The 23472-nt window shown below is 40.6% G+C and overlaps 2 protein-coding genes across 6 annotated transcripts in view; both read right to left on the bottom strand.

The window, feature by feature from the left end:
* Nucleotides 1-11305, bottom strand: part of HAUS6 (HAUS augmin like complex subunit 6) — an 18817-nt gene extending 7512 nt beyond the window's left edge. Inside the window, exons 1-12 of one of the 4 annotated variants that reach the window (XM_071802347.1) lie at nucleotides 11218-11305; nucleotides 9122-9217; nucleotides 8311-8389; nucleotides 7203-7335; nucleotides 6500-6647; nucleotides 5497-5562; nucleotides 5331-5376; nucleotides 4950-5123; nucleotides 4165-4349; nucleotides 3433-3559; nucleotides 2760-2859; nucleotides 946-1036 (exon numbers count right to left, since the gene is read on the bottom strand). In XM_071802347.1, the coding sequence (XP_071658448.1) occupies nucleotides 946-1036; nucleotides 2760-2859; nucleotides 3433-3559; nucleotides 4165-4349; nucleotides 4950-5123; nucleotides 5331-5376; nucleotides 5497-5562; nucleotides 6500-6647; nucleotides 7203-7335; nucleotides 8311-8389; nucleotides 9122-9213 (1241 nt within the window). In that variant the 5' untranslated portion in view covers nucleotides 9214-9217; nucleotides 11218-11305. Of the gene's footprint in view, nucleotides 1-945; nucleotides 1037-2759; nucleotides 2860-3432; nucleotides 3560-4164; nucleotides 4350-4949; nucleotides 5124-5330; nucleotides 5377-5496; nucleotides 5563-6499; nucleotides 6648-7202; nucleotides 7336-8310; nucleotides 8390-9121; nucleotides 9218-9435; nucleotides 9640-9678; nucleotides 9909-11217 lie in introns of those variants that run through there. The other 3 variants (XM_065861225.2, XM_065861226.2, XM_071802346.1) reach the window with 3 other exon arrangements.
* PLIN2 (perilipin 2) lies at nucleotides 10519-23472 on the bottom strand. 2 transcript variants are annotated; one of them, XM_065861116.2, is made up of 9 exons: nucleotides 23330-23472; nucleotides 21080-21136; nucleotides 20804-20999; nucleotides 20070-20152; nucleotides 19261-19546; nucleotides 18678-18862; nucleotides 16965-17099; nucleotides 15992-16282; nucleotides 10519-11773 (listed from the first exon to the last, which is right to left on the bottom strand). In XM_065861116.2, exons 2-9 carry the CDS (start codon nucleotides 21107-21109, stop codon nucleotides 11639-11641), a joined length of 1341 nt encoding a protein of 446 aa, XP_065717188.1. In that variant the 5' UTR covers nucleotides 21110-21136; nucleotides 23330-23472; the 3' UTR covers nucleotides 10519-11638. The 2 variants fall into 2 exon arrangements, with proteins under 2 accessions (XP_065717188.1, XP_071658449.1); XM_071802348.1 differs by lacking the exon at nucleotides 23330-23472 and adding an exon at nucleotides 22892-23285.

Here is a 23472-nt window from a genome sequence, read left to right as displayed (position 1 = left end):
CGCATAGTACTAACTGCACAGCTGTCTAAAACATCAGGTATAGTCCTCACTTGCTAAGAACACACCTTAAAACATCAATATTTTCTATTATCTGTCTTTAGAATCAGAAGCAGACAACAGCCCATGCTGTATGAAGTCACTGAGAGAAATCCAGGTGTTAACCACTTGGACAACCTTTGAGACTTATACGCAACTACATCAACTGATGTCCAAGTACAGTACAGCCTTCCTTTGCTAACTCCCGTTTTCTCCTAGTAGGTAACTTTCAAGTATCTGTAGGAGTCATAGTATGAAATACAGTGTTATTCAAAAGGCCATGAAACCTTCTTGGACTTAGTAAATTACAAACAGACTAAAACTTTTAAAAATACCATTGATTTGTGCTCTATCCTTTGCTGAAACTGTAGAAAGAGATGTTACAGAGCAATGTTATTTTAGAACTTCATGAGAAAAGCAATGAGAAGGTTTACCACAGTAATTCTGTTTGGGAGACAGGGTTTTTTGTTTTGCTTCAATTTTAGAAGGTTTTAGGTTGGGGGAATGTTTTTTCATTTTGAACACAAAAGATGGGGTCCTGTGAATGTCTGTTCTTAACTTATTCTCATCAGGCTATACTGAATATTTATGTCTACCTCAACTCAGTCTGAGAAACAGAATTCTGTTTTCTCCACCCATCTCCTAAACTTTGAAAAAATGTAGTTACAAAGTGAGATAAAAACCTTGCAACTTGGCTGCTGCACGTCCTACTCAGCAGTTGGAGAAAGCAGCAGTTACAAGCAGCAGTTACTTTAGGAGTATCTTACTTAATCACGTGGATATGACATGTAAGGAGTAGCCTACCAAAATATTACACTAAGGACCAAGAGATGCGATATATTCAGCTTCAACGTGTAAATTTCCTTTTTTTTCTACTGTTCTTTAATTAATTTCTCATTAACATCCTACCGTGTTTGCGGTGGTGTTGACTTATCCATCACAGCTTCCAGTGCCCCATCATCTTTCTCATCATGTACTTCATTAACAGAATCACAAACATCTAGAAAAGCAAGTCAAGAGCTTTATTACTGCTTCAATTTTTTTTTTTTGCTCGGACACCCCAGGTGACACAAGTGACTCAAACCATTTCTGTAGACTACTCACAGGATGGCTTTTATGAACACTTCAAGAAAAATTAATTTAAATATATAAGCAGGACAGTGGAATCAATCCTTTTGTTCAGGTACCACTTGCAGCCACAGATGCCACTAGCAGCAAGAGCCTATTTGTGTTGTTCCTGAACACATGTACAAGAGGTATGATTCTACCTGCTGTTCTGCACATATCAATCATACATCCAAACTAAAATCCCAGACACATGTCATCATTATCCCCTCCTCTCCACATTTCGTAGCATATCAGTTCCACAAAGCAAAATTCCACGCACAGTTTCCCCACCACCTTCACCTGCATTTATCAATATCTCTGTGGACATGCTTATTCCTTTGATCAACACTGCCTCTGTCCAAGGAAAGGCACACTATAAGGACATGTTTTGCACGTTATCAGAGGTACATGTACCTCCGCCCAGGACTCTCTAGAACAATAAACATGAATTTTGGCATATCATTTGGATAAACAGCCAAAGTTTAACCTCAGTAGCTCTCTACTAACCCTAAATTTCAGCTTCTGCAAACATAAATGGCATTTCATTTTGTATTCACCTCAACAACACCTCCAAAATCCAGTCTCACTTCAATAAGTTAGGTGAGGCTAAGTTTTTTGGGTTTTTTTGTTTGTTTTTTTTTTTTTTTTTTTTTTTTGTTTTGTTTTTTTAAGTTCACCATGTTAACAGACAGAAAGTTAGTTTTCTTTGTGTCTGGATTTTCAGATCAAGCATTTTAACTGCAGAGTAGAGAGAATGCCAGACACCAGTTTGTCTCAAGCATTCTGATATTAGCAGGTCACAGCATTATTGCACAGTGCTTTAACCTTTTAAATGTTTAACGCAAATGACCTTCTCCTTGCGAGTCCGTAGCCCTCTCTTTGCAGTTTGTCCCTAAAAGGGACTGCAAACAACATGCGATTCCTGTAGTCTTCCCCCTCCCTTTCCACCCTTGCTTTGTAACTTCCTATTTATAACTCTATACTAGGGACAGTCAACACTTGGTCAATAAGCACTACCCAGTAAAACACAATCAGCTTATCAGCCAATCAGCATGTGCAACATCCATGTCTGATCCAAGTGAGCTATGATCGGCAGTTAACCTAATGACTGAAAGCAACCAACAGAGATCAAGGCCCTGATCAAGTGCCACAGCTACTGTGGAATAAACATTTCAGAGTGCACCAAGGAAAGATGCTTACCTAGGAAGATACCTTCAACATCTTTTCCCAGATGGCCAATGGGAAAAGTTTTATCTTCTCTCTCTCTCTCTTATTAATCCTCCAACTTGAACCAACTTTTACTGTTAGAGTGAATGAATTCTCTAGAACCCATGAATGAACTTTTATACGTGGAATTGTCTCAATATCCTTAATGCAAGAACAAAGTACCAAACAGTTCCAGAATTGATTTTTTTTGCCATATCAAAAGCTTCAGATATTCTTCGAGGTATAACAAGGTTGAAAAATGGAAGGCAATTATGCCAAAGAGTTATTCAGAACCAGATTACTAGAGACTATCAAAGATTATTGCAAATGCAACCAGGGAATCTTTGCAACTCTGAGTAACAATTTTGGTAGGAGGGGGAGAAGGAAAAAACCTTCTCCTGGTCACCCACCTGAAACTGATGCTACATACTGACAAAAGACACTAGCATCATCATCACCTCCTTCTTCAGGATAAATATCATTAAGAGCTTCAGCATTTAAATCTAGTTCCTTTTAAAAGAAAAAAAAAAGTTAACACAAGCAGGGTGAAAAAAATTCGCGTATCAACAGCAATTAATTTTTTTTACAGCTGCTTTTCTGCAAATCAGCTATCAGACTCAACATGAAACTTTACCTCTCTGCTAGGCATAGGCAAAATCTCAGATCCCTGTACCAATGCGAGTGTCAGAATTGAAGTTATTGTTCCTTCATTAAGCAGATCACTTTAAAAGAGAACGACAGAACTCAGCTGATGTTCAGACGGATAGCACATGAAAGCTCAGTTTCCACGGGGTGGATGGACACAGACAAAATCAAAAGCAATCAACTTGCTCTTATGATGATCTACTGTCTTGACAAGGTGGTTACATTTCCTATCTCAAACGAAGACACCAGCTGTGATTAAGTGAAATGTTGCTTCTTTAAGAAAGACTACTTCCTAAAGCATTTTTCTTAAGTTGCGCTGATTCCCTTATCGTACACATAAAGCTTAAGTGCTGCAAAAGAACACCCTGGTATAGATATACATCCTCTCACCTTCACCCTTTGTCTTCCCCAGAATCAGACAAGTTGAACACTACTTACTGGATCTTGACTTAAAATCAAATTAAAAGGACATTGACCAAGATGGTTTTTCCACTTTACTTTCCAGTGTTCCTGATTTTCAGAAAAAGATCCATTTGTTGACCGACAATATTGTTCTGTTTTTAGGCTGTAACACATGAGCATGAAAAATGACCATAACACATCTGTTCATGGAGAAAACAATTCTACATAAAGATGGAGAATACAATGTGTTCCACTTATCCTGCAAAACCTTTGATATATATCTCAACTTATTCATGCATTGGTGCACGCACTAAGAACTAACCAAAATTCACAACCTAAAAAGCAGCTGTAAGGTACTTCTCATGTTTCTTACAGTAAAATTGGAAGAGCTATACTAAAATACATATCCACAGTGACATATACACTTAAATTTTCTGTAAGACAGTTTCAAATAAAGTTTTAAAATCCTAGAACTGATGAACATAACAAGAAAAAAAAATATCTGATCAGCTAGCAAACAAAGTTCTCAAGAACAAAGCCTAAAATATTAATGAAGCAAAGGCAAAATGCTAAAGTTAGCTAGAGAAGAATCTCAGTTAGAAGTTGTATAGATAATCAAGATAAATGTGAATTTCCCAGAGGCAAAGGAAAAAGACTGAACCAATATGTTTGCTCTATAAATTACATTACTTTAGAAAAGACTCCAAGGTAGGAAGATACGATCCTTAGATTAAAGAACAAGGAACCAGAGAAAAATTAGACAATTACTACTTTGCTTTCAAATTCTGTAGTACTTCACTGGAGCATGCAATCCTCTTCTCAGCGACCTCAAGTTGTTGTTTTAATTCAGATGGACCATGTTCATCTCTCAGTGCCCTCAGGGCTTCATTTAATAACTGAAGGACTGTTAAGAAATTCAGCTTTCCATCTTTATATACGTTTCCTGTACAAAGCTTGAAGTATAGCAAGCAAAAAAAAAAAAAAAAACAAAAAAAACAACAACACAACTAATTAGTGAATAGTATCTATATCAGAAAGTTAAGTCTTCTGTGATCACAACAGGGACACAAAGTTTCACTTTTGTATTTTGGTTTAGTTCCAGATTGTTTCCTTTTTCAAAAAATGCACTCCAGATTTAAGCCTCAGGCTTCTTTCCTAGAATCAGCTGCTTGAAAGTAGCTTATAAAGCAATAGAAACTAAGAAAACCTCAGCCAACGAGGTACACTGTTTAACCACTTCCTCAAAAGATGTGACAGGCCTAAACAGCACTATCTACTACACACTGTAAGCAAAAAACAAATTGGTTAAATTAATAATTAAACTAATCAACCTAGTTTTAATGTCTAAACAAAAAAAAACAAGTACTGATCAGGCAGACTTACCAATGCAGTTACTGAGTTTAAAAAGTTAATGGTTAAAACATAACTAACACAAACCAGCAGCATAATCATAAACTTTTACATACAAATTCGACACATTTTCTTCATCCTTGAGCAATCAAAAGAAAAAAAAAAAAAGAAAAAGTTTACCAAGAAAGACAAAAGTAACTTACTTGGTGTACATCACTTTCAACTCTGTGAGCCAACAGCTGTGGAACACTGAAGGTCACATTAGTTCCATCTAAAATCCACTGACCAACACAACCCTGAAGTACAGAATCCACAACTTCCTTTTCCTTTTTGAGAGATGTAAGCACTTCCATTATAGCTGTCCACATATTGCGGACCTTAATAGGCAAAAAGGACAAAAATGTCACATTAAAATGTTTGCTATCATACCAACAACGACAGAGTACCAAAACAGCATAAAGGCAGATTAAGGGACTAGCTGTTATTATTCACAGGTAGACAAGTGGGAATAACAGAATCCAAGTGTTGCAGAAATGTAAGGAGAAACACAGTATGCTGGCACAGCAGAAAAAAAAATCTCTCACCTTTTGAATTCTCTCAGTTCTGCCAGTTTGGTCACTTTGTTTCATCCTACATGCATGTGCAAAACAAAAGTTCAAGTTGAATACAATGAAATTACAGATTATTTTTCATAAAATTGAGTAAGAAATCAATTTTATTTATGCTTTAGTTAGAAGAAAAAACACTTACTTGCAAGACTGCATCTTCAAGGATTCAAATTCAAGCTTTAGCGCTCTTATGTCTTTAATTAAAAGCCTAGGAAAAGAGTCAACAGTTACCACAGATTCTTAGAAAATCCAGGTTCCTACTCTCAGAGAATTACTGCACTACTGCACTGCTTTCCCAGCAAATACCAGGGTAAGTTCAAGTCCTCTGGAAGAATCAAGGCCCACAGGTCTGAGGTGTGTCTAATTCATCTGAAGGTTTCATACACCTTCCCTAGCACAGTGGAAGAAGCGCAAATCAGACACTCACCATGAGGTCCCCCTTGATGCTAAACTCTCTGATCTTGATGCCAAGTTATCAGACTGGTCCTCTTGTATGGAGCTATGCTACATGCACTGAAACTGCTCTTCTATCTACAGTTCAGCTTCTCTTTTTCTGCCATTTACTGAACAGCTTGCAACTGTCTGTGACAGTGCTCCAGTCAAGTAAACAATCCCACCAAATTTCTGTAAATCCCAAAAATATATAACACTTGTGCCTGTACAGAAAGTTCCAGTTATTCTTGTTTCTCAAACTGGGAATGTTTTCCATATGCAAGAATAAAGAATAGCATAATTTTAGTGAAATAATTAAGGGTTATGTAAATGTGTCCCACAGTGATCAAACAAAGACCAGATCTTTCATCCTCAGACAGTTATATTCTAAGATATGACCCTTCCTACGTTAAGAAATCATGTTGCTACACATGCAGAACTTCCTGACCATTTTTTAATGCCCAAGTAACATTTAATTCAAAAATACAGCATGTCCAACTGGAAAACTAGTTTATTTAGACTACTATGCATCATAAAGCACCCAACAAACAGTAGAGCTGTTAATTAAAGGAGGTAAAGAAGGAAAAAATGGTGAGAAGCTCAATATAACTCATGATGTAAAGTAGATGCAGCCTCCTCATATCCTTTTAAAAACACACACACAAAAGCCACCTTATAGGAAAAGGCTGAGTTTCTTTAAATGCATTACTTACTGCGATTTTCTCTTATATTCTTGAAGGACAAAATCTTCCCTTTGAAAAACATGCAGAAGTTTATTGCATGCAATTCTGCATCTTGCATTTGCCATGTACATATCCTTAGGTCTTGAGTTTACAGTTTCATCAAAAGATATATCAGTGCCTAAATGAAAGTTACGTTTGGATTACATCATTCATTTTTAGCACACAGACAACTTCCTCATCTACCTAGTTTGAATTTACAAATCAAGATGCCCATTTTACCTGGACTGAAATAGAGTATGCAGTGTACTGCCTTTTTTGCCAGTTCTTTCTACTGTATGCATTTTTATTCCCTTATGCTCAGTCTCTTTCCCTATTCTTTAGGTCACTAAAACAATGCAAGGTGCCTAGAATAGACAGTTTTGATCCTTCAGAATTTCTCAAGTTGTGAGAAAGAGTAGAGTTGAGTCGAGTCCAATACTTTCAGACCAAACCATTACTTTGTGTGGGTAACAGTGTACAGCATTACACGGATGAAACTTGGAGCAAGACCCATAAACCAATAAAAACAAAACAATCTGCATTGTTCTATCAGCAATAGCCCTATGCAAGTGCACAGAACCCTCTGAAAGACTTCCAACAGAACAGTCAACTCAGAACTACTTAAAGATCTTGGCATATATTAAAGACTTGACAGATGCACTGTCAAACATGACAGTGTTCCATTACAGCTTACCTAGGCAATTCCTTTTCATGTCCTTAACCATTACATGTCTTGCAAGCTGATACAACAGGTCAACACACTTAGGACCAGCAGGTGACATAAATGTAGAAGGTGTAACTTGTGGAAGACAGCTTTCATTTAGACGCTAGAAAAATTAAATTGGTTTTAAACACAAAACCAGTCTAAGAAATAAAGCTTAAACAACATTTAGCTAAGTACCAAAACACTGTAGCCTACTTGCTGTTAAGCCTGATGCAGAGCTAAACTACTTTGCTGCTCCATCTACTCTAGCCAACAGAAGCAACTAAAATTTTCTGAACGTTCCCCTCACCATTACTAGTTCTGTATGCAAAAGACAGTTTCAACACAAAGTCTGAAACCAGTGTTGGGTAAAGGTTAGAAATCTCTGTGCTCTACACTCCTAACTGGTAATCCCTACCTTTGAAAAGACATTCAAGTTTTCTTTCATTTTTTTCTATTGAAGTTACAATCAGTGAACTTCGCTCTGCTTTTATCTTATGCAAAGACATTGCATTATTGGCTTTCACCTTGTCCACTACTACTAAAAAGTAAAAGCGTTCCAGTACATAGAGACCTACATTCTAGAACGATCATTAAAACACAGGCAGCATAAGAAGGTAACAAGATAACCAATGATACCTGAAACAATTAATTTTGGTTTGTCTTTTTTCATTTAGAAAGTTTCCCTTAAACTTTAGTCCCTTTCCCCATATATAACACTGAGGTTTTTCATGCATCTGAATTTCAAAATAATAAACACCTTCCCAGGCAACTTAAGCAAACAACTCTCAAGTTAAAGAAAATTACCCACCCAGAGCTGAGGAACCCTCTAGACTTCTGTTAATCAATACCATTTTCCAGAGGCAAGCCACAGCAGTTTAAAGACCCAAGACTAAGTCTCTGTCATCTAAATATCACCATGCCACAATTTTTTCCTCAAACAATTCTAAGATAAACTATGTGAAATAAGATACAAGGTAAAACTGAATTTTTTTGTGAAACTTATTTAAAATTATTATCTAAAACCACTACATTCTCAAAAAAACATGAGGTCACAGAAACCACCATAGCATCAATTTTCACTCTTCATAGTACTCACTGTAATATCTTTCATCCATAAATAGCACTGCTTCCTAAATTCAGCATGTGTCAGGCTTCCTAATGGAAGTGAACAGTGTCTTTCAATTTCAAAAAGGACAGGGAAGAAGGAGGAAAAAAAAAAAAGCAAAATCAGTGTCAAAACCTCTTACCTATTCAGCTACCTAATTAACCATTACAAGAACAAGACTAACACAAAGATTTCTGTCTCCTGGAGAACACAGAATATGAGAGGATATATCCTAGACCAGGAATAGCTACAAGTTAGTTAAATGACAAGGTTTACTTGCCATAATAAGTTGACTACAGATTACGGCAGATACAGATTTGTCTGCAGCTATTTTTAACTCAGGAGAAGGGAAGAGGGGGGAAAAAAAGGGACCAGAACACTGACAATTTTCAGATCCTTTGTCTTCCACCAGCCATTTATATAATGCATAAGCTAAAACAGTTCAGCTATATAAAGAAAACATTAAGGAAGATGGGGTTCTTGCCTCATGGAAGATCCTGGCTGCAATCCTTAGCTGAGAAATGTTACTGTTTCGTCAGGGAAATTAATAGAAAAGGTAGATTACTTTGCAGCTACAAAAGTCTGTACCAAACTTGCTAAGTTACAGATACGATCAACAGCAACTTTAATAAAGGCAAGTTTTCCGATACATTGTAGACTTGCGGTCAAGAGAAAACAAATTCTCTGGCTCTACGTTTTTTCCATAACATTCCCCAAGTGAGCACTTCCCCCCACACCAGCAAGTGCAAAACCATACTCTTGATGATGTGCACAGCAGTAACCTCACAAGCTGAACACTCACCTGAGAGATTTTTCTGTACAGGTCGCATCCAGTGAACGAAACAAGAAGAGGACAATGGCCTGAAATGCCCTGTTGTTTGGGACATCAAACATCTTCCTAATATGCAAATAAGCAGCTACATTAGAAGCAGTTAGGGTGCCAAATTAACACATTTTTACTGCGTACTTAAGATTGCAAAATAATTTATATTAAAATGTTACAAACTATATATTAAATGTTTTGTTTTCTTCATAGTTAAAAAGATACATCCACCAGCCTATTTAACAAAGCAGAAATAATTTCAGTTTCAAACCAAGACGTACAGAGCCAATCACCTCACTTTCTGCATAGCACTGTGCGGGATACATCAAGTGAAGAGCAAGAGTTGGTATTGTTTCTGGATTTCACTTCTTCAGACACAGGTAACACAGATCACTACAGCAATTCAGGTGTCGCCAAGGGCACCTGGCCTGTGCTCCCGTGTTAAACTCAGGGCCCCACTCGGGAGCTGGCGCCCAAAAAGAGGCCCACCCCACTCTCCACTTTCTCCTCCTTCCCCGGTTTCCTCCCGCACTCACGCTCCAAATGCCAGGTCACCGTTGCCAGCTTCCTCCCGGTCGAAGCCCAGGGCCAGCAAGTACAGGCAGAGATGCTCGTCCTTCCACTTGGCCTTCATAGTGCCAAGCAGCTCAGGGAGCACGCTCCGACGGGACCGGGCGAACAACGGCCGCCTAAGCGCCACCGAGCGGCAGCCGCGCCGCCTCCATTTTCCCCTCCCGCCAAAAGCTCTTACCCGCGGGCCCGCCCACCGCAACTCGTAGCGCCGCGAGACCTCCCGCCGCCTCCCATTGGCCCGGCGCGCACACGCGCTGCCTGCCGGGAGCTGTAGTCCGCGCGGGGTGGCGCCGCAGCCGCCGTGGCGAGGGGACTCAGCGGGTCGCCGGGACTGCCGCTCCCAACCCGCGCCGAGGAGGCCCCGAGCGGTGTGTCCCGGCCGCCTCGGGCAGCGCTTAGGCAAAACGGCCTGTAGAGGGCTTTATGGGAATATAGCAGAAGATCTGGCGAGGAGGTTAGTTAAATGTAAATACACTCACGTGACTTACAAGAGGCTGCACCTGCCTGAAGCCTTGAAATACGGGTGAGCTCAGCAGGCCCAGTGATCTTCCAGCAGGGCTGAACTGACCAGAGCCTGCGTCCCCGCTTGTGTCACCTCTGCCTGGGAGCTTAGGTGCACTTCGGAGATCCCCCAGTAGAGAGGTAACTAAAATAAAATTTGCTCTTTGCAATGCATTTGTGGCCACTGGCTTGCGACATGTCTGTGTATGTGTACACAGGGCCATTTCAATTTGAGTTGTTTTGTAATCGGATTGCAAATTTCAACACGAAAGCCAAGTAAAACTCGCACCGGCAGCAGGCTCTGCAGTTCAAACTTTTATTCCAAGGCATTTCAGTGACTAGACTGCCAAAGTTTTCACAACCACCAAGCATTACATACACCTGACAGCAATGCCGGCAGCCCTGCAGCGTTTCCATGGCTGTACAAAAAGAAACGAGCGCTGTGCAACATCTCCAGGCTGGCTGTGGTCACCCCATGGCATCAAGGGCATCTCTGCATCAGTTCGGTCCCATCCTCAAAAATACAGGAAGCCTTCTCCAGCCCCGCTCCCGCTCGCCCCAGCTCCTACAGAAATCACTGCGTGCAAGCAAATGCAGATTTAACATTCCTAAGCAAATATTTGAGATTTTATTTAAACATAAAAAGATCAACACTGTCACCAGAAGTATCCCTACCTTCTCTTTTTTTGCCCCACATCTGTTTTTGTCTTTGCCCTGCATTTTTGCTCACTTCTTACAGCCCCTTCCCCCTTCTTTTTTAGCTCTCATCCTTACTCCTGGAAGACTTTACTTTTTAAGCATTTACCCTCTTCTAGTCTCAGGCCTGACAACTGGTAGCATCAGGATGGCCAACATTTTTGCACACAGAAGGCATATAGAGAGACAGGGAGTCCTTTTGTGCATAAAGCACTCTTGCCAAAGGGAAGCTCTAAGATTCAAAGCTCGGTAGTTACAGACTCTACCAAAAATAACCTGAGAGAATCTGAGACAAAGTCTCTTACCCCTTCCAACAGCAAAGAGGTAGATGCAGAAGTGCTTTTCATGTAGACAGAAAAGGGAAATTTTGCAGGCAAATCCTCATCAACTCCTTTTGTTGGCAGCCCTTTATGCAAAGCACTGGAGTGTTCTCATGGCTGCTGCCAGTGGGAGAACAAATCATTAACAAAGATTAGATCAAAGTTGAATATGCTGGTTAGGCTATACCTGGCCTGTAGAATGGGAGCTCGACACCCATGTTAATGAATTGATATAGCATGCATTCCTTAGGTGGAAAATAAAATCAGAATTTTTATGCAGCTAACTGAAACAGTATTGATTACAAAAAAATATCCCCAAAATTCCTAAGCTAGGCAAGTTCATTTTTTAAAAAGGAGAAATATCATGGCAAAAGTACATTGTATGAAGAAGACTTTATGCTTCTCTCTATTCAGCTCGTTGCCCTGTGGTGTAAGGGCCATTTGTGCGTGAAAAGTCTTGTTGATCGTCTTCATCCAAATCCAAAATATCTGGGATATCATCTGACTCTGAAGACAGGTCTGTAATAGTGAAATCTGGAACCTGTGTAGGAATGAAATTTCAATCAGTTTAAAAGTAAAACTAAAGAAATTTTTGCAGTACTCCTCACTGAAGTCAGGAGATAAAGATGCTCAGCATCTTGAGAAATCAGGCCCAAAATACTGAATACAGAGTAAAATATGCTCAGTCACATGCAGCATTAAGACAGTCCAAATATGTAGATCCATTGGTTAGAAGACAGGGTTTTATAGTCGAGCTGGAACAGAGCTGAACTTTGTGGAATGTATTTAGTGAAACTGGCAACTGGAAAATTAAGAAAGGAAGTTTCTAAACTTATTTTGCCTTTCTTCCTTCCCTGGAAACAATGGTCTATACAAAGGAATCTGCCCTGAGGAGCTTTATATGGATGGCTCCGTACTGCTCTGCCTGTCTATGACATCAAGCCTTTCCTGATTAAACAAATGTCTGGAACTGCAATCCCACTTTGGTGGGATACAGTTCTAACTGTATGCATAGTATTCTGTACTGTTAAGCACCATCAGGTTTCAGGAATTGCCAGAGACATTCGTGGATACATGGATGTTACACACTTCTAAAAATGTTGGCTAAGACACTTAGGAGCTTAAGTCCCAACCCTTAAGTCCCCTTAGTAGGACTTAGATTACATAGGCACTTCTGAAAAATGGGATATAATTAAACAATTTACTCATAACCAGAAGTTTTTTGCCCCAGGTGAAAAATACTTATAGCTGTAGTTTGATTCATGGATAGCTTTAAAGTTGCTGGTGTGACATACTGGGAGCTAGACACATTATCAGCACATAACGATTGCTACATGCTGACAGGGCTTCAGTTCTGCATGTACAAAGAAGCAGCAATCTGAAGAGGCTTTGAGGCATTTGTGTTAATTAAGCTCAGAACTGACAGGCAAAACAGTTTTAATCCAAAACACCTTGCTTATGACTTACTGTTATGGAAGACAATAAGCAAAACCAACCTATAAAGACATGTCAGTAGAGAATGCATCAAAGAATAAAGGAATTACTGTTTCAGCTATCAGGTTGTACATAGCACTGAACATTAATCAGTCAGTTCTCAGAGAGCAGGGAGCCATAGGGCACCAGGGGCTTGGAAATATTGATTAAAATATTAATTAAAACTGCGCTTCAGAAGAATTTAAGCAGCCTGTCACTTACCAGGCACTAGTATGAATACAATGAAATGCACAGACCACTCTGAGAACCTAAGCTTGATCAAAATGACATAAGTAATCTTTGTCTCCTAAAAAAACAAAAGGCACTAGGAGTGGGGGAAGCACATCTTTCTACCAGCAGGAATAATCCTGCATCCTTCTGCTTATGGTAGTTTACCTAAAACTCCACTGCACTTAGAGAAATTGACAAGTTTTCTCATTATGAGCACATGACTCTATATTTCATACTGCAATACAAATGGAGCTGTCTTAACAAGACTAAGAGCAAGTAGTCCATATGCAGACTCGCTTAAAAATGTGCCCAAATGGCTGGTTTAAACAAGTTGTTTTATTCTGTAATTAGGCTGAGCAGGGCACATGACCATATTCAGTAACTGTGTCTGACCAGTGATAATTTTTACTATATCCTAGGTTTAAGACACTTTTATTACATATACCCATGTTGTTCCTATTGCCAACAGGATAATAGCTTTAATTTAGGTTTGTGCTTGCTTCATCTCCTTAATGCACACATTGTAAGTAGCTGACTCCTTTAAAGTACTAGTAAGATGTTCATAGCCATGAAAGAATTTCAAATTGGAGTGTGTTTGTCAGCATCAGAGTAAAACAGGGTTGATGTCAATATGATTTCTCAGTTTTGAACATTCTAAATTGTATTAGATTAGCATCTGGCACAGTCTAACCAAAACAATGCAGAGCCCTTAGTGTTATGGTCTTGCTTAGGCAAAGTACCTTCACTTTATCACATTTCACCATTGATAGGAAGTTGAAACAAAGCAGTAGTCAATTGTCACAACAAACAATAAGGCCAGATACAACTCTTCATGCCATTTCTTCGTAAGATGCAGTTAGATCATTTATACAGAATAATGCAAAAGTTGCAAAATCCTTGCACTGAATAGTGCAAAACACACTTCGGTGTTTTACTGTCTTCATATACAAATGTTAATGTCAACACTAACGTTTAATTAATCTATTTTTTTCTTCCTTAGTGTGTTTTCAGAATTGAACCACTAGCAATTTGAGAGATGGTTCTTATTTTGTGCACTTTCAAAAGAGGCATTTATTTTTAGTCATCAGACTGTATTACCCAAAAGAAAATTTCCATCTTGGTATGAAAAGAAATACATTTAACAAAACACTGTGCACATTAGAAGGCCAGACTACATGTAACTTGCTTTACTGCTCACATTGTACTAGGTAGAGGTATTGTTTCATGTAGCAACATGTCACTAGGTGACAAGCTTCCTTGAACTCCATTTTTGCTTCACACTATTTGGTGACCTCTTCGAAAACAATGGCCAGTATTGCTACACTAAATGATTGCAACTCCAAGTTGCATGGAGCATGCATTAAGAACACAGGCACAACTTACCTGGACAGCCCTAAACCAGTAAAGGTATTTTCTTAGTAACTGTAATTATCTTCCAGGGGAGGGAATCACAGGATTTACTGAGGAACAACTCTACCCAAATAGCCGAGTGTTAGTATACATTAATTAGTCACTCAGATTCAAAAGAGGGTAAATAAAGTCAAACAGCTTAAAACTGGTGTTTGCAGCTGAGGAGCATATATTGCTTATATGGAGCCAGCAGTCAAAGCAGGTAGCTGGCAGTCTCATGCACACACAAAGAACACCAAGTGCAAAGGCAGGACGGGGGTTTTTTGTCCATATCCTTCTCTCCTCAATACTAGAACATACAAGCAGCTCACATCATAATTAAAGGCAGGCAATAGCAAGCACCAAAAAAGCAGCAATGAAGTTAAGACTGAATGGAAGGATGGACAGTAACTCAAAAGAAGGAAGGAAATGCTCCAGCAATATCTTGCTGATCTATGCATACACACACAATGCCTGTCTATTTCATCCACATTTCAAGCTTGCTTTCTGCTGGACCCTGTTTGAAGGAGTCCCAGAACAGCAAGTTACTTTTTTTTTTTTTGAACATCACTGAAATGGACACAGACTTCAGCTACTGAAGCATTTATTACTCACATACAAAATGAATTACAAAAAGGTGGCTACAAAAAAAAAAACAAAAACACACACAGCAGGCACCTGGGTACAAACAGCATGAATCTTGTCTTTATACTGCATATTTTAAAAAATGTATTGGCAATGACTTGTTTGGTGACTCGAACAAGCTCCCCATAGAAGTGGTAACAGCCTCAAGCTTGCCAGAGTTCAAGGAGCATCTGGATGACACTCTTAGTCACAACGTTTACTTTTAGGCAGTCCTGCGAGAAGCAGGGATTTGGAATTGATGATCCTTTTGGGTTCCTTGCAACTTGAGATATTCTATGATTTTGTGGTCAGGTTACTGTGTTATACAATAGTTAAGTTTATATAGTTAATGTTAGCACTATTGCAGCATTTAAGTAACTCCAGCTAACTCATTCAGAAACCTCACCTTCAGCTTTGGAATTCTGTACTCACAGAACCTCTGTCATTAATTGTGTAGTAGCAGGATTTGAGACAGTCAGATCAGTAATAATCAAACATGTGATCTGCAGCAAACATAGAATTAAAGCATACCTAGCTGGACTGCAGGGCTTTTAAATGCATTTCATAGTATGCCAGGCTTTTACATAATTTTGGTACAGATTAAGCAACAAATCAAATGCTTTTAGCTGTGGTAGGTTTCATTTAGACTAATGGTATTAATGCCATCAGTAAGCATGGTGAGGTTTCCTGTCGGACAAACAAGGCATCTTGACAACTGTAAGCTGCCAGTATTTAGGCACTCGAGGCAGTTTGATTTTTTCGTGTAGCTTATCTATGCAGGACAATAGAGGCCATGCATAGGAATGTTTTTTCTGTGTATTGTTCCCCCACCCTTTATGTTTATGGATTTTTCTCCAAGGCTTTTTTGACAGCTACACTTGCTAAGGCCACTTGTTTGGTCAGTCAGCAGAGTACGTGCATGCTATGCAGTTCATTCAGTAGCATGTTCAGGCTGTTTGTCTTTTTGGCTGGAGTTTTTCTCTCCTTCTCCTTTGCTCTCAGCATGCTGAATGCCAGGCAGTTGTGGGTAAAAGGGACCTACCAGCCAGTTGAGCGGTGTGTTGTTAACAAGATAATCCATCACATCATCCAGAGACTCCTTCATTTTCTTCAGCTGTCCTTTGCTAGTGGTAAGAAAGCTGTCTGATAATTCTTGGAAGGAGGATGCTGAGCGAAAGCTCTGGTAGACATCACCTGCCATTGACCCAACACCGTAAGCCTGATCCTGCACGTTCTGCGGCAGCCCCTGTAGGCTTGAGACCAGTGTGAGGCAGGTGGTCTGTAGCTGCTGAGTGAGGCTCCGTGCAATAGCTAGAGTTCTTGACTCAATGTGCTGGAAACAAAACACACAACAGCACATTAGTTTTTTATGACAGTGGCAGCTTTATGTTGCTCAAGATATGTAAAGAAGCAAAGTAAAGGGGATGCAAGTAAAATAAAGCTATAGCAGATTAAAAAAATGTCCTAAGTCTGAAGGGCCAGAAGATTGAAAGTACTTGATATTTCTTCAATGGTCAAGTACTCTGTGGAACAGAAACATTGTTAGTTTCTTCCCAGTTACAGATAAGCTCTTGTTTGAACTCTGGATAAGAAGTCACAGCAGGAAAGTATATTCTAGTCAATAATCCATTATATAAAGCCACATATAAAACTCAGTCTGTGCCTAAGACTGCTTTATGCTGAAAAATTGTTATTTCTGGTCTGGCCATATCAGATGAGTCCTAGTTCATCTAGATATGCATATCCCAATACAGGTTCACACAGTAAACAGGGTGAGCACTCTCTTGAAAGAGGAATGAATCCCAGAATGTTTGCAAGTAGGCTCATTTAAGAGTTAGGTGTCCCCTACTATTCATTATAGTTACTAGTCAGCTGCTCCAAGGTTCAGCATTCAGATTCCACATTTGCACAGCTTCCATGCTGTTAAGATTCTGCACACTTGGGGACTGTTAGTTTGCCATTATCTTGACAGCATACAATCAATTTATTCCTGGGTTACATTTACATCTATTTACCTCAGCGCTATGCAGTTCATCACCATCATTTTGGCCTGTATTTTTCTTCCATTCTACCCAGGACTGATAAAGCTTTTCCTGAGCATCAAGAAGTTTCTGATTGGCACTATTCACGTTCTTTCTGGCATACTCGATCTGAAATACAGCCAAATAACGAAGTAAAACAAAGAGTCCAAACAGTTCATTAGGAATACCCTAAATTGCCTGCTTTGTAACCTCCTTAAATACTTTAAAAGTTCAGTATAAAAGACTCTGGGGAATATAAGACTACATTACTTCTCTTGCAAGAAGAGAAAACTGGGAGCAGTTTTGAGATGTTACATAGTGTACCCCTCTGCCTCCACTACTTCCCCCTCCCACACTAACATCCTACACAAGTATTTGAAAGTGTATAGAAGGCCAAGACTCTCTATGCAGTTTATCCTAACAATATACCTTTATGTACAGGACAAGACTACAGAAGTACCAAAGAATGCTTGAAGACACCCACAGAAAGAAAAGCAAGCCCATATAAAATCCAACATTTTATTAACAAAAAGCACCTAAAGGACTTGCCATCCAGCAAGACCTGGACAGGCTGGAGAGTTGGGCAGGGAAAAATTTAATGAAATGTAACAGGGGCAAGTGTAGAGTCCTGCATCTGGGTAGGAACAACCCCAGGTTCCAGTATAAGTTGTGGAATGACCTATTAGAGGGCAACGTAGGGGAAAGGGACCTGGGGGTCCTGGTGGACAGCAGGATGACCATGAGCCAGCACTGTGCCCTTGTGGCCAGGAAGGCCAATGGCATCCTGGGGTGTATCAGAAGGGGGTGGTTAGTAGATCCAGAGAGGTTCTCTTTCCCCTCTACTCTGCCCTGGTGAGACCACATCTGGAATGTTGTGTCCAGTTCTGGGGCCCTCAGTTCAAGAAGGACAGGGAACTGCTAGACAGAGTCCAGCGCAGGGCAACAAACATGATTAAGGCAGTGGAGCATCTCCTGTATTAGGAAAGGCTGAGGGAGCTGGGTCTCTTTAGCTTGGAGAAGAGGAGACAGAGGGGTGACCTCATTAATGTTTACAGATATATAAAGGGCGAGTGTAACAAGGATTGAGCCAGGCTTTTCTCGATGACAACCAATGGTAGGACAAGGGGTAATGGGTTCAAACTGGAACACAAAAGGTTCTAATTAAATTTGAGAAGAAACTTCTTCTCAGTGAGGGTAACAGAGCACTGGAACAGGCTGCCCAGGGCAGTTGTGGACTCTCCTACTCTGCAGACATTCAAAACCCACCTGGACACATGCCTGTGTAACCTCATCTAAGTGTTCGAGCTCCGGCAGGGGGATTGGACTAGCTGATTTTTTGAGGTCCCTTCAAGTCCCTAACAGTCTGTGATTCTGTGACTGAGGTGTTTCAAAATTGCAAGATGTCTTCACTGAATGAAGTCTGTGTCAAACCCAGCTCTCTAAAACAGTAATAATTTTAAACACGTCACTTCTATTTCTTCGTTATTTAAAATTACAAGCAATTGCTGCTTATTTTAGAGCTCAGACTGCTGTACAACCTCTGCTGAAGGGTGCTGAAAAGCTCCAAATTAGAAATGCTTTACATTTAGAAAACGCATTTATTCAGAGTGCTATTACAATTTTCATGTGCCTCTTTTGGCTCTTGTCTGTACCCTAAAGCCATGCCAACATTTGCTTTATATACCTCAAGCAAAAGCTTAGACTTACCAGACTGACAGTGTGGTGAAGCTGAGAGATCGTGTCCTGGCTTTTCTGCTTAGCATCTCTAACTTTGTTTAAGGCTTGCTGGTAGGCACGTGTGCGGAGCTTTGAAGACAGGGATCCTAGTCTAATGTAGTAGCTTGGCTTTTGAACTCCAGCTTCAAAACCCTCAACTTTTGTAGCTTCTTTCTCTAGATATATAGAAAGGACGCAAATTGATCACAGGAAGAAAACTTAAGAGGTCTGAGACAGTTTTATTTGCTTAGTAACAGCTGAATACTGGACTTGTTTAGTAGTCCTTTAGCACCAGCGTCTGTTGATAAACCATAAGTGGAAATTCTTATTTTCACTCTGCTTCCCTCTGAGGAAGATGCTATTACAACCAGCACAGCAAAAGGTAGTTTGGGCAATACATGCTCTCTCCCCACATAAGTAATAAATGGATGACTGCTTGCTTCTTTCCAATACAAGGTTTCCAACAACAACAAACACAAACAAAAAACCCCAAACAAAAACCCCAAAACCAAAACCCAAACAAACAAAACACACCACACCCCACAACACAGCAACAACCTTGAATTGGTCTTACCTAGTTCTGCTTCTGTAAGTGGGAGATACTGGTCTACAAGGGTCTCTGATTTAGTGAGAGCACTGTCCACTCCACTGCTCACCATTTGCACCACACGACTTCCCAGGACAGTGTTAATGCTGCCATTGACAACTGACTTTGTCATTTCTACACTGTCTTGCACTGCTTCCTTTGTCTTGCCCACAACTCCAGTGATTGTGTGAGCAACAGTTTCCTTGGCACCAGTCACAGTGGTTGCTACAGCTTCTCTGGCTCCAACAACTGCATCCTTGGCATTGGCAACAACCTGCCATAGGGAAACAGGCCGATTCATTAGAAATATTTTCTAGAGAAACCTACATAAATCCAGGAAATACACATTTATGCTTGAGCTTGTACAAGCATTGGTTATCTAGGAGAAATTCTGCCCTGAAGACATAGGTACAAAACACATAACTGCCACAGAGCCTTCAGCTCAAAACACATCAGTGAATGTAATACAAGCACTATTTGCTTCACACTGAGCAGGAAAGAGACAAGGACTGATATTTTTAAAAAGATGCCCATGAATGAGCAGCAGCTATAGACAGATGTGTCAAATAGTGGGCAAATGTTTGGGTTTTTTTTTTTTTTTTTTTTTTTTCCTAAAGGCTTAATGGCCTCCCAAAGGCAAACTCTTCTACAGAAACACCCTTCATTTCCTCATTGCTTCTATGCTGTACTTCAGGTGTGGCTTATTGAAATCTGTCTCCCTGGATTTTCAATAATAACAGCAAAGAGGAAGGTAGTATAGTTCTTCTGCTTGGCACATGTACACAGAAAGAACTTACCTTGTCAGTGGGTTGGTTCAGTATAGGCAGTCTCTCTTCAATTTTGTCTAGACCTATACAAGCATAGTTGTTGGCAACTACAACTATAAAAGAAATTATAATAATTGGTTTTAGTTTTTATTCCTTAGTGTAAATAACTCCAATTAAGAATTCCTCTTGAAACAGAGCTCATGCAATAATGCTCTTAAAGTAGCTTCCTCCACTTTTCAGTGAGACTTGAGGCAGTAAAACAGTAAAACTCTATTAAAATATAGGTTTACAGTGCCAGGAAAAAAGCTCATTTGCAGACAGAGAACATTTATTTGGTACCTTATAAGTACCTGTTTGAACAAGCTGAAGCACCTGGCTGCCCGCCATTTCATGAAACCAGGCTCCTGGTTACAACAGCCTTGTGACATAGGTCCCAAATTTAACCACAAGTTGTTCTCAGTGAGAGAAAGCACAAAGTAGCATTTGAAACCAGGTGAAAGGTGAGGAGGGTGTTGAGCAAAAGACTACGTAACCATCTAGCATATCAAGAGGAGTCGGTTTAGTATTACAAGAGCTGGAATTTGCTTTGGCTCTGAAATATGTTTTTTGTTGTTGTAGTTAAATCATAGCCATCTGTAATCAGTTACTCAAGCCAAGCAACAGGTTCAGCCAGCTACCTGAAACAGTATGGCCATGCTAAACTGTAATCGCATCTGGATATATAAAGCCAACAGTTGAATTGAACAGTTCCATCTTTGCCTTACTTTGTGGTTCCAGTTTCTGGATGATAGGCATAGCACCTGTCATGGCTACTGAAGTAATCGTCTTCACTCCTTTCTCTGCTATCTCACATACTGACTTCAGACAAGGATAGTTATCCTTTGTGGTTGTGTAAGCTGTGGACACCATATCATAGGTGGAGCTCACCAAGGGAAGGTTGACAACCCTTGATACAATGTTCTGTTTAAGAGAGAAAGAGGTTAGTTGACTCCTGTTTTTCTGAACCAAACAAAAAAAACATAGGGCTCACTCAGACCTACCTGCTGTGGATCAATTGCTGCCAATGCCATTTTTTCAGGTCTTGAATCTTACACAGCCTGTGAAAGAAGCATATGTGAGCTACAGCATCCTCATATCCACTTCATCTAATCACCCGACTTTGAAACCAACAAACCTTTTCTAATCAACCCCAGTCATTGAGGGGATTAAGATGTTCACATTCTTACACACAGGAATTATATTTAATTGCGGCAATTCAGAAATCCAAAATTTTGTTTCCTAATTACTTTCTTTGGTTTAGGCAACACAAGCAGAGCACATGGAAGAGAGAGGCTTTTTGGTAATTCTGCAATGACCTGCTTTACCTCAGAGTTACAAACTGGTGGATTAATTCATTTTTCTAGAAGAAGCAGACACACTTGGGTGTGCCTGTTGAGGCAGGACAAAAAAACACAAGCCAACAAGTCATTAAAACTCTAGTTTAGGATGTCTCTAAATCAGACAAAGAATCCACCGATATCTTTAAATCAGATTAGATCCTCTGTTAGCATAAGGGAGTTGAGTTTCAAATTTGAGTCACCATTGCTGTCCCAATCTTGAAAACACATGGAAGGTTGAGGTGAAGTATTCACTTCAGTAACCTCAGCTCAATTCTCACAAATCATTCCACTAAACACAAGGAATTCATTATCTTTAGTGCCATGCCTGATGCCCACAGAGTGCTCCCCCTGCTCAGGTTGCTCAAAAATTAGCATTCCTCTAATACGCAGAACATAGAACTTCCCCACTGCAGAAAATAATCCTCCTTTATGCTAGTTTAGACCTAATTATTACCCATCTCATGTTGAAATAGGCTGCAGGCACCAGTCAGTAAACAATCCCACGCTATTCAATTATTTTCCAACGTATATTCCTATAGAGAAAATACCAACAGCTCTCCCCATATGATCCTTATAAAAGGAGAGGGGTATTGCAGTACCGCATAAGGAAAACACACAGAAGTGCACTGCCATCCTAGGTGTGCAGGTAGGCTGAGCTAAATATGCAAGAAGCACTTTTTGCATTGCTGGTTTCACATGACACAAGTTCCAGAAGAACCTGCACACATGAAAGCAACAGAAAGGATACGCTAAAAGTCAGTCCTTGAAACGACTGATTTTCAAGGCTTTCTGCTGGTTTGTCCAAGAGCAGCTTTCCCTCTCGCACTTATGAGAATATCAAAAGGCGCATGTTAGTATTCTGCCTGGGGTCAAATAAAACGCTGTTACATAATGGGGAACAAAGAAAAAGGCATGCCGTTGACATTTTACAGGCATATTTGCACATATTAACACATTTTTGCCATAAAGTAACATCTGCAATGAGACTAATCACTGTACACGGAACACACAAACAAGTAACAGACGTGAGTTACAGCAATAGCAGAGTTTTCCTGACATTTATCAAGTACTGAAATACCCCCCCGAAACATGTTATTTTCTCACATAGCATTACAACTCAGATTGGAGTGTAACTGATGTTCACTTCAAACTGCAAAGCATGCTGTAGAACCCATCACAGATCTGGCTTCTGATGGAAGAAGAGCCCTTACTTTAACAATTATTCAGTATTAATAATGTGCCCCAAAAGATCCAGCCACACACTGCATAGGCTTGGATTTTAGTCACTAAAACAGGAGTTAGACCATGAAGTTATTCATGCTCTTTAAGACACGGAAGACGATAGAATCTTGCATAGTTTCAGAAATCCCTTGAATAGTTTCAGCTCTGGCAGAAGTCAGGGCAAGTGAGCGAGATGCCTGAATTAAAGCCCACGGTACAAAAGTGTAATTCAGAGACAGAAAACAAACACACCTGAACGCGAAAATGGAGAAAGGAAGTCACAAATTTAACTTCTGCTTTTCCCCTCTCGCTATGGAAAGCAGTTAGAGAGCAAAAGAACGCACGATGAGCCACACGGCAGAGCCGACCAGCCGGCCCTGGCTCCCCAAGGCAGGCGCCCCACGTCCGGTGTCACCGGGGGCCGCTCGGGGCCGGCGCAGGCCAACGCCTCTCCCGTGGGCTGACGAGCATCTCGGGACCTTCTGCTCACAAGGGTGTCTCAAGCAGCCGACAGAAATACCCCGGGATTTGGGGCAAGGGGACCGCAGGAGCGATGACAGGCGGCGGGGACGGCCCCGCGGCGAGCCGCAGCCCCCGCCCGCTCCACCATATTGCGGAGTCGGCCCCGCAGGGTCAGCGCTCCCGCCGCCCCGCTCACCCCCCCGGAGAGCCGCTGACGGCCGTACTCACCCGGGAGGGAGAAACAGGTGCCACACCCGAGCTCGTGCGCCGCCGCTGCTCCCGGAGACCCGGCCTCGCCCCGCTATTTATGGGGAGTGGCCGCCACCGGCCGCGCGCTGCCCGCTCTCGCGAGAGGAGGGCGCGTCACCGCC

Source organism: Patagioenas fasciata, chromosome Z (genome assembly GCF_037038585.1).
Source record: "Patagioenas fasciata isolate bPatFas1 chromosome Z, bPatFas1.hap1, whole genome shotgun sequence".
In the NCBI taxonomy this organism is placed as follows: Eukaryota; Metazoa; Chordata; class Aves; order Columbiformes; family Columbidae; genus Patagioenas; species Patagioenas fasciata.
Note: the sequence above shows the minus strand (reverse complement) of the source record. Positions and strands in the feature narration are given on the sequence as shown.

Coding starts and splice junctions, on each gene's coding strand:
- PLIN2 (XM_065861116.2), bottom strand. CDS start 21,109: ATGGCATTGGCAGCAATTGATCCACAGCAG. Junction 20,153..20,803: donor CCAGAAACTGGAACCACAAA/GTAAGGCAAAGA, acceptor TTTCTTTTATAG/TTGTAGTTGCCAACAACTAT. Junction 11,774..15,991: donor ACACACCGCTCAACTGGCTG/GTAGGTCCCTTT, acceptor ATTCCTACACAG/GTTCCAGATTTCACTATTAC.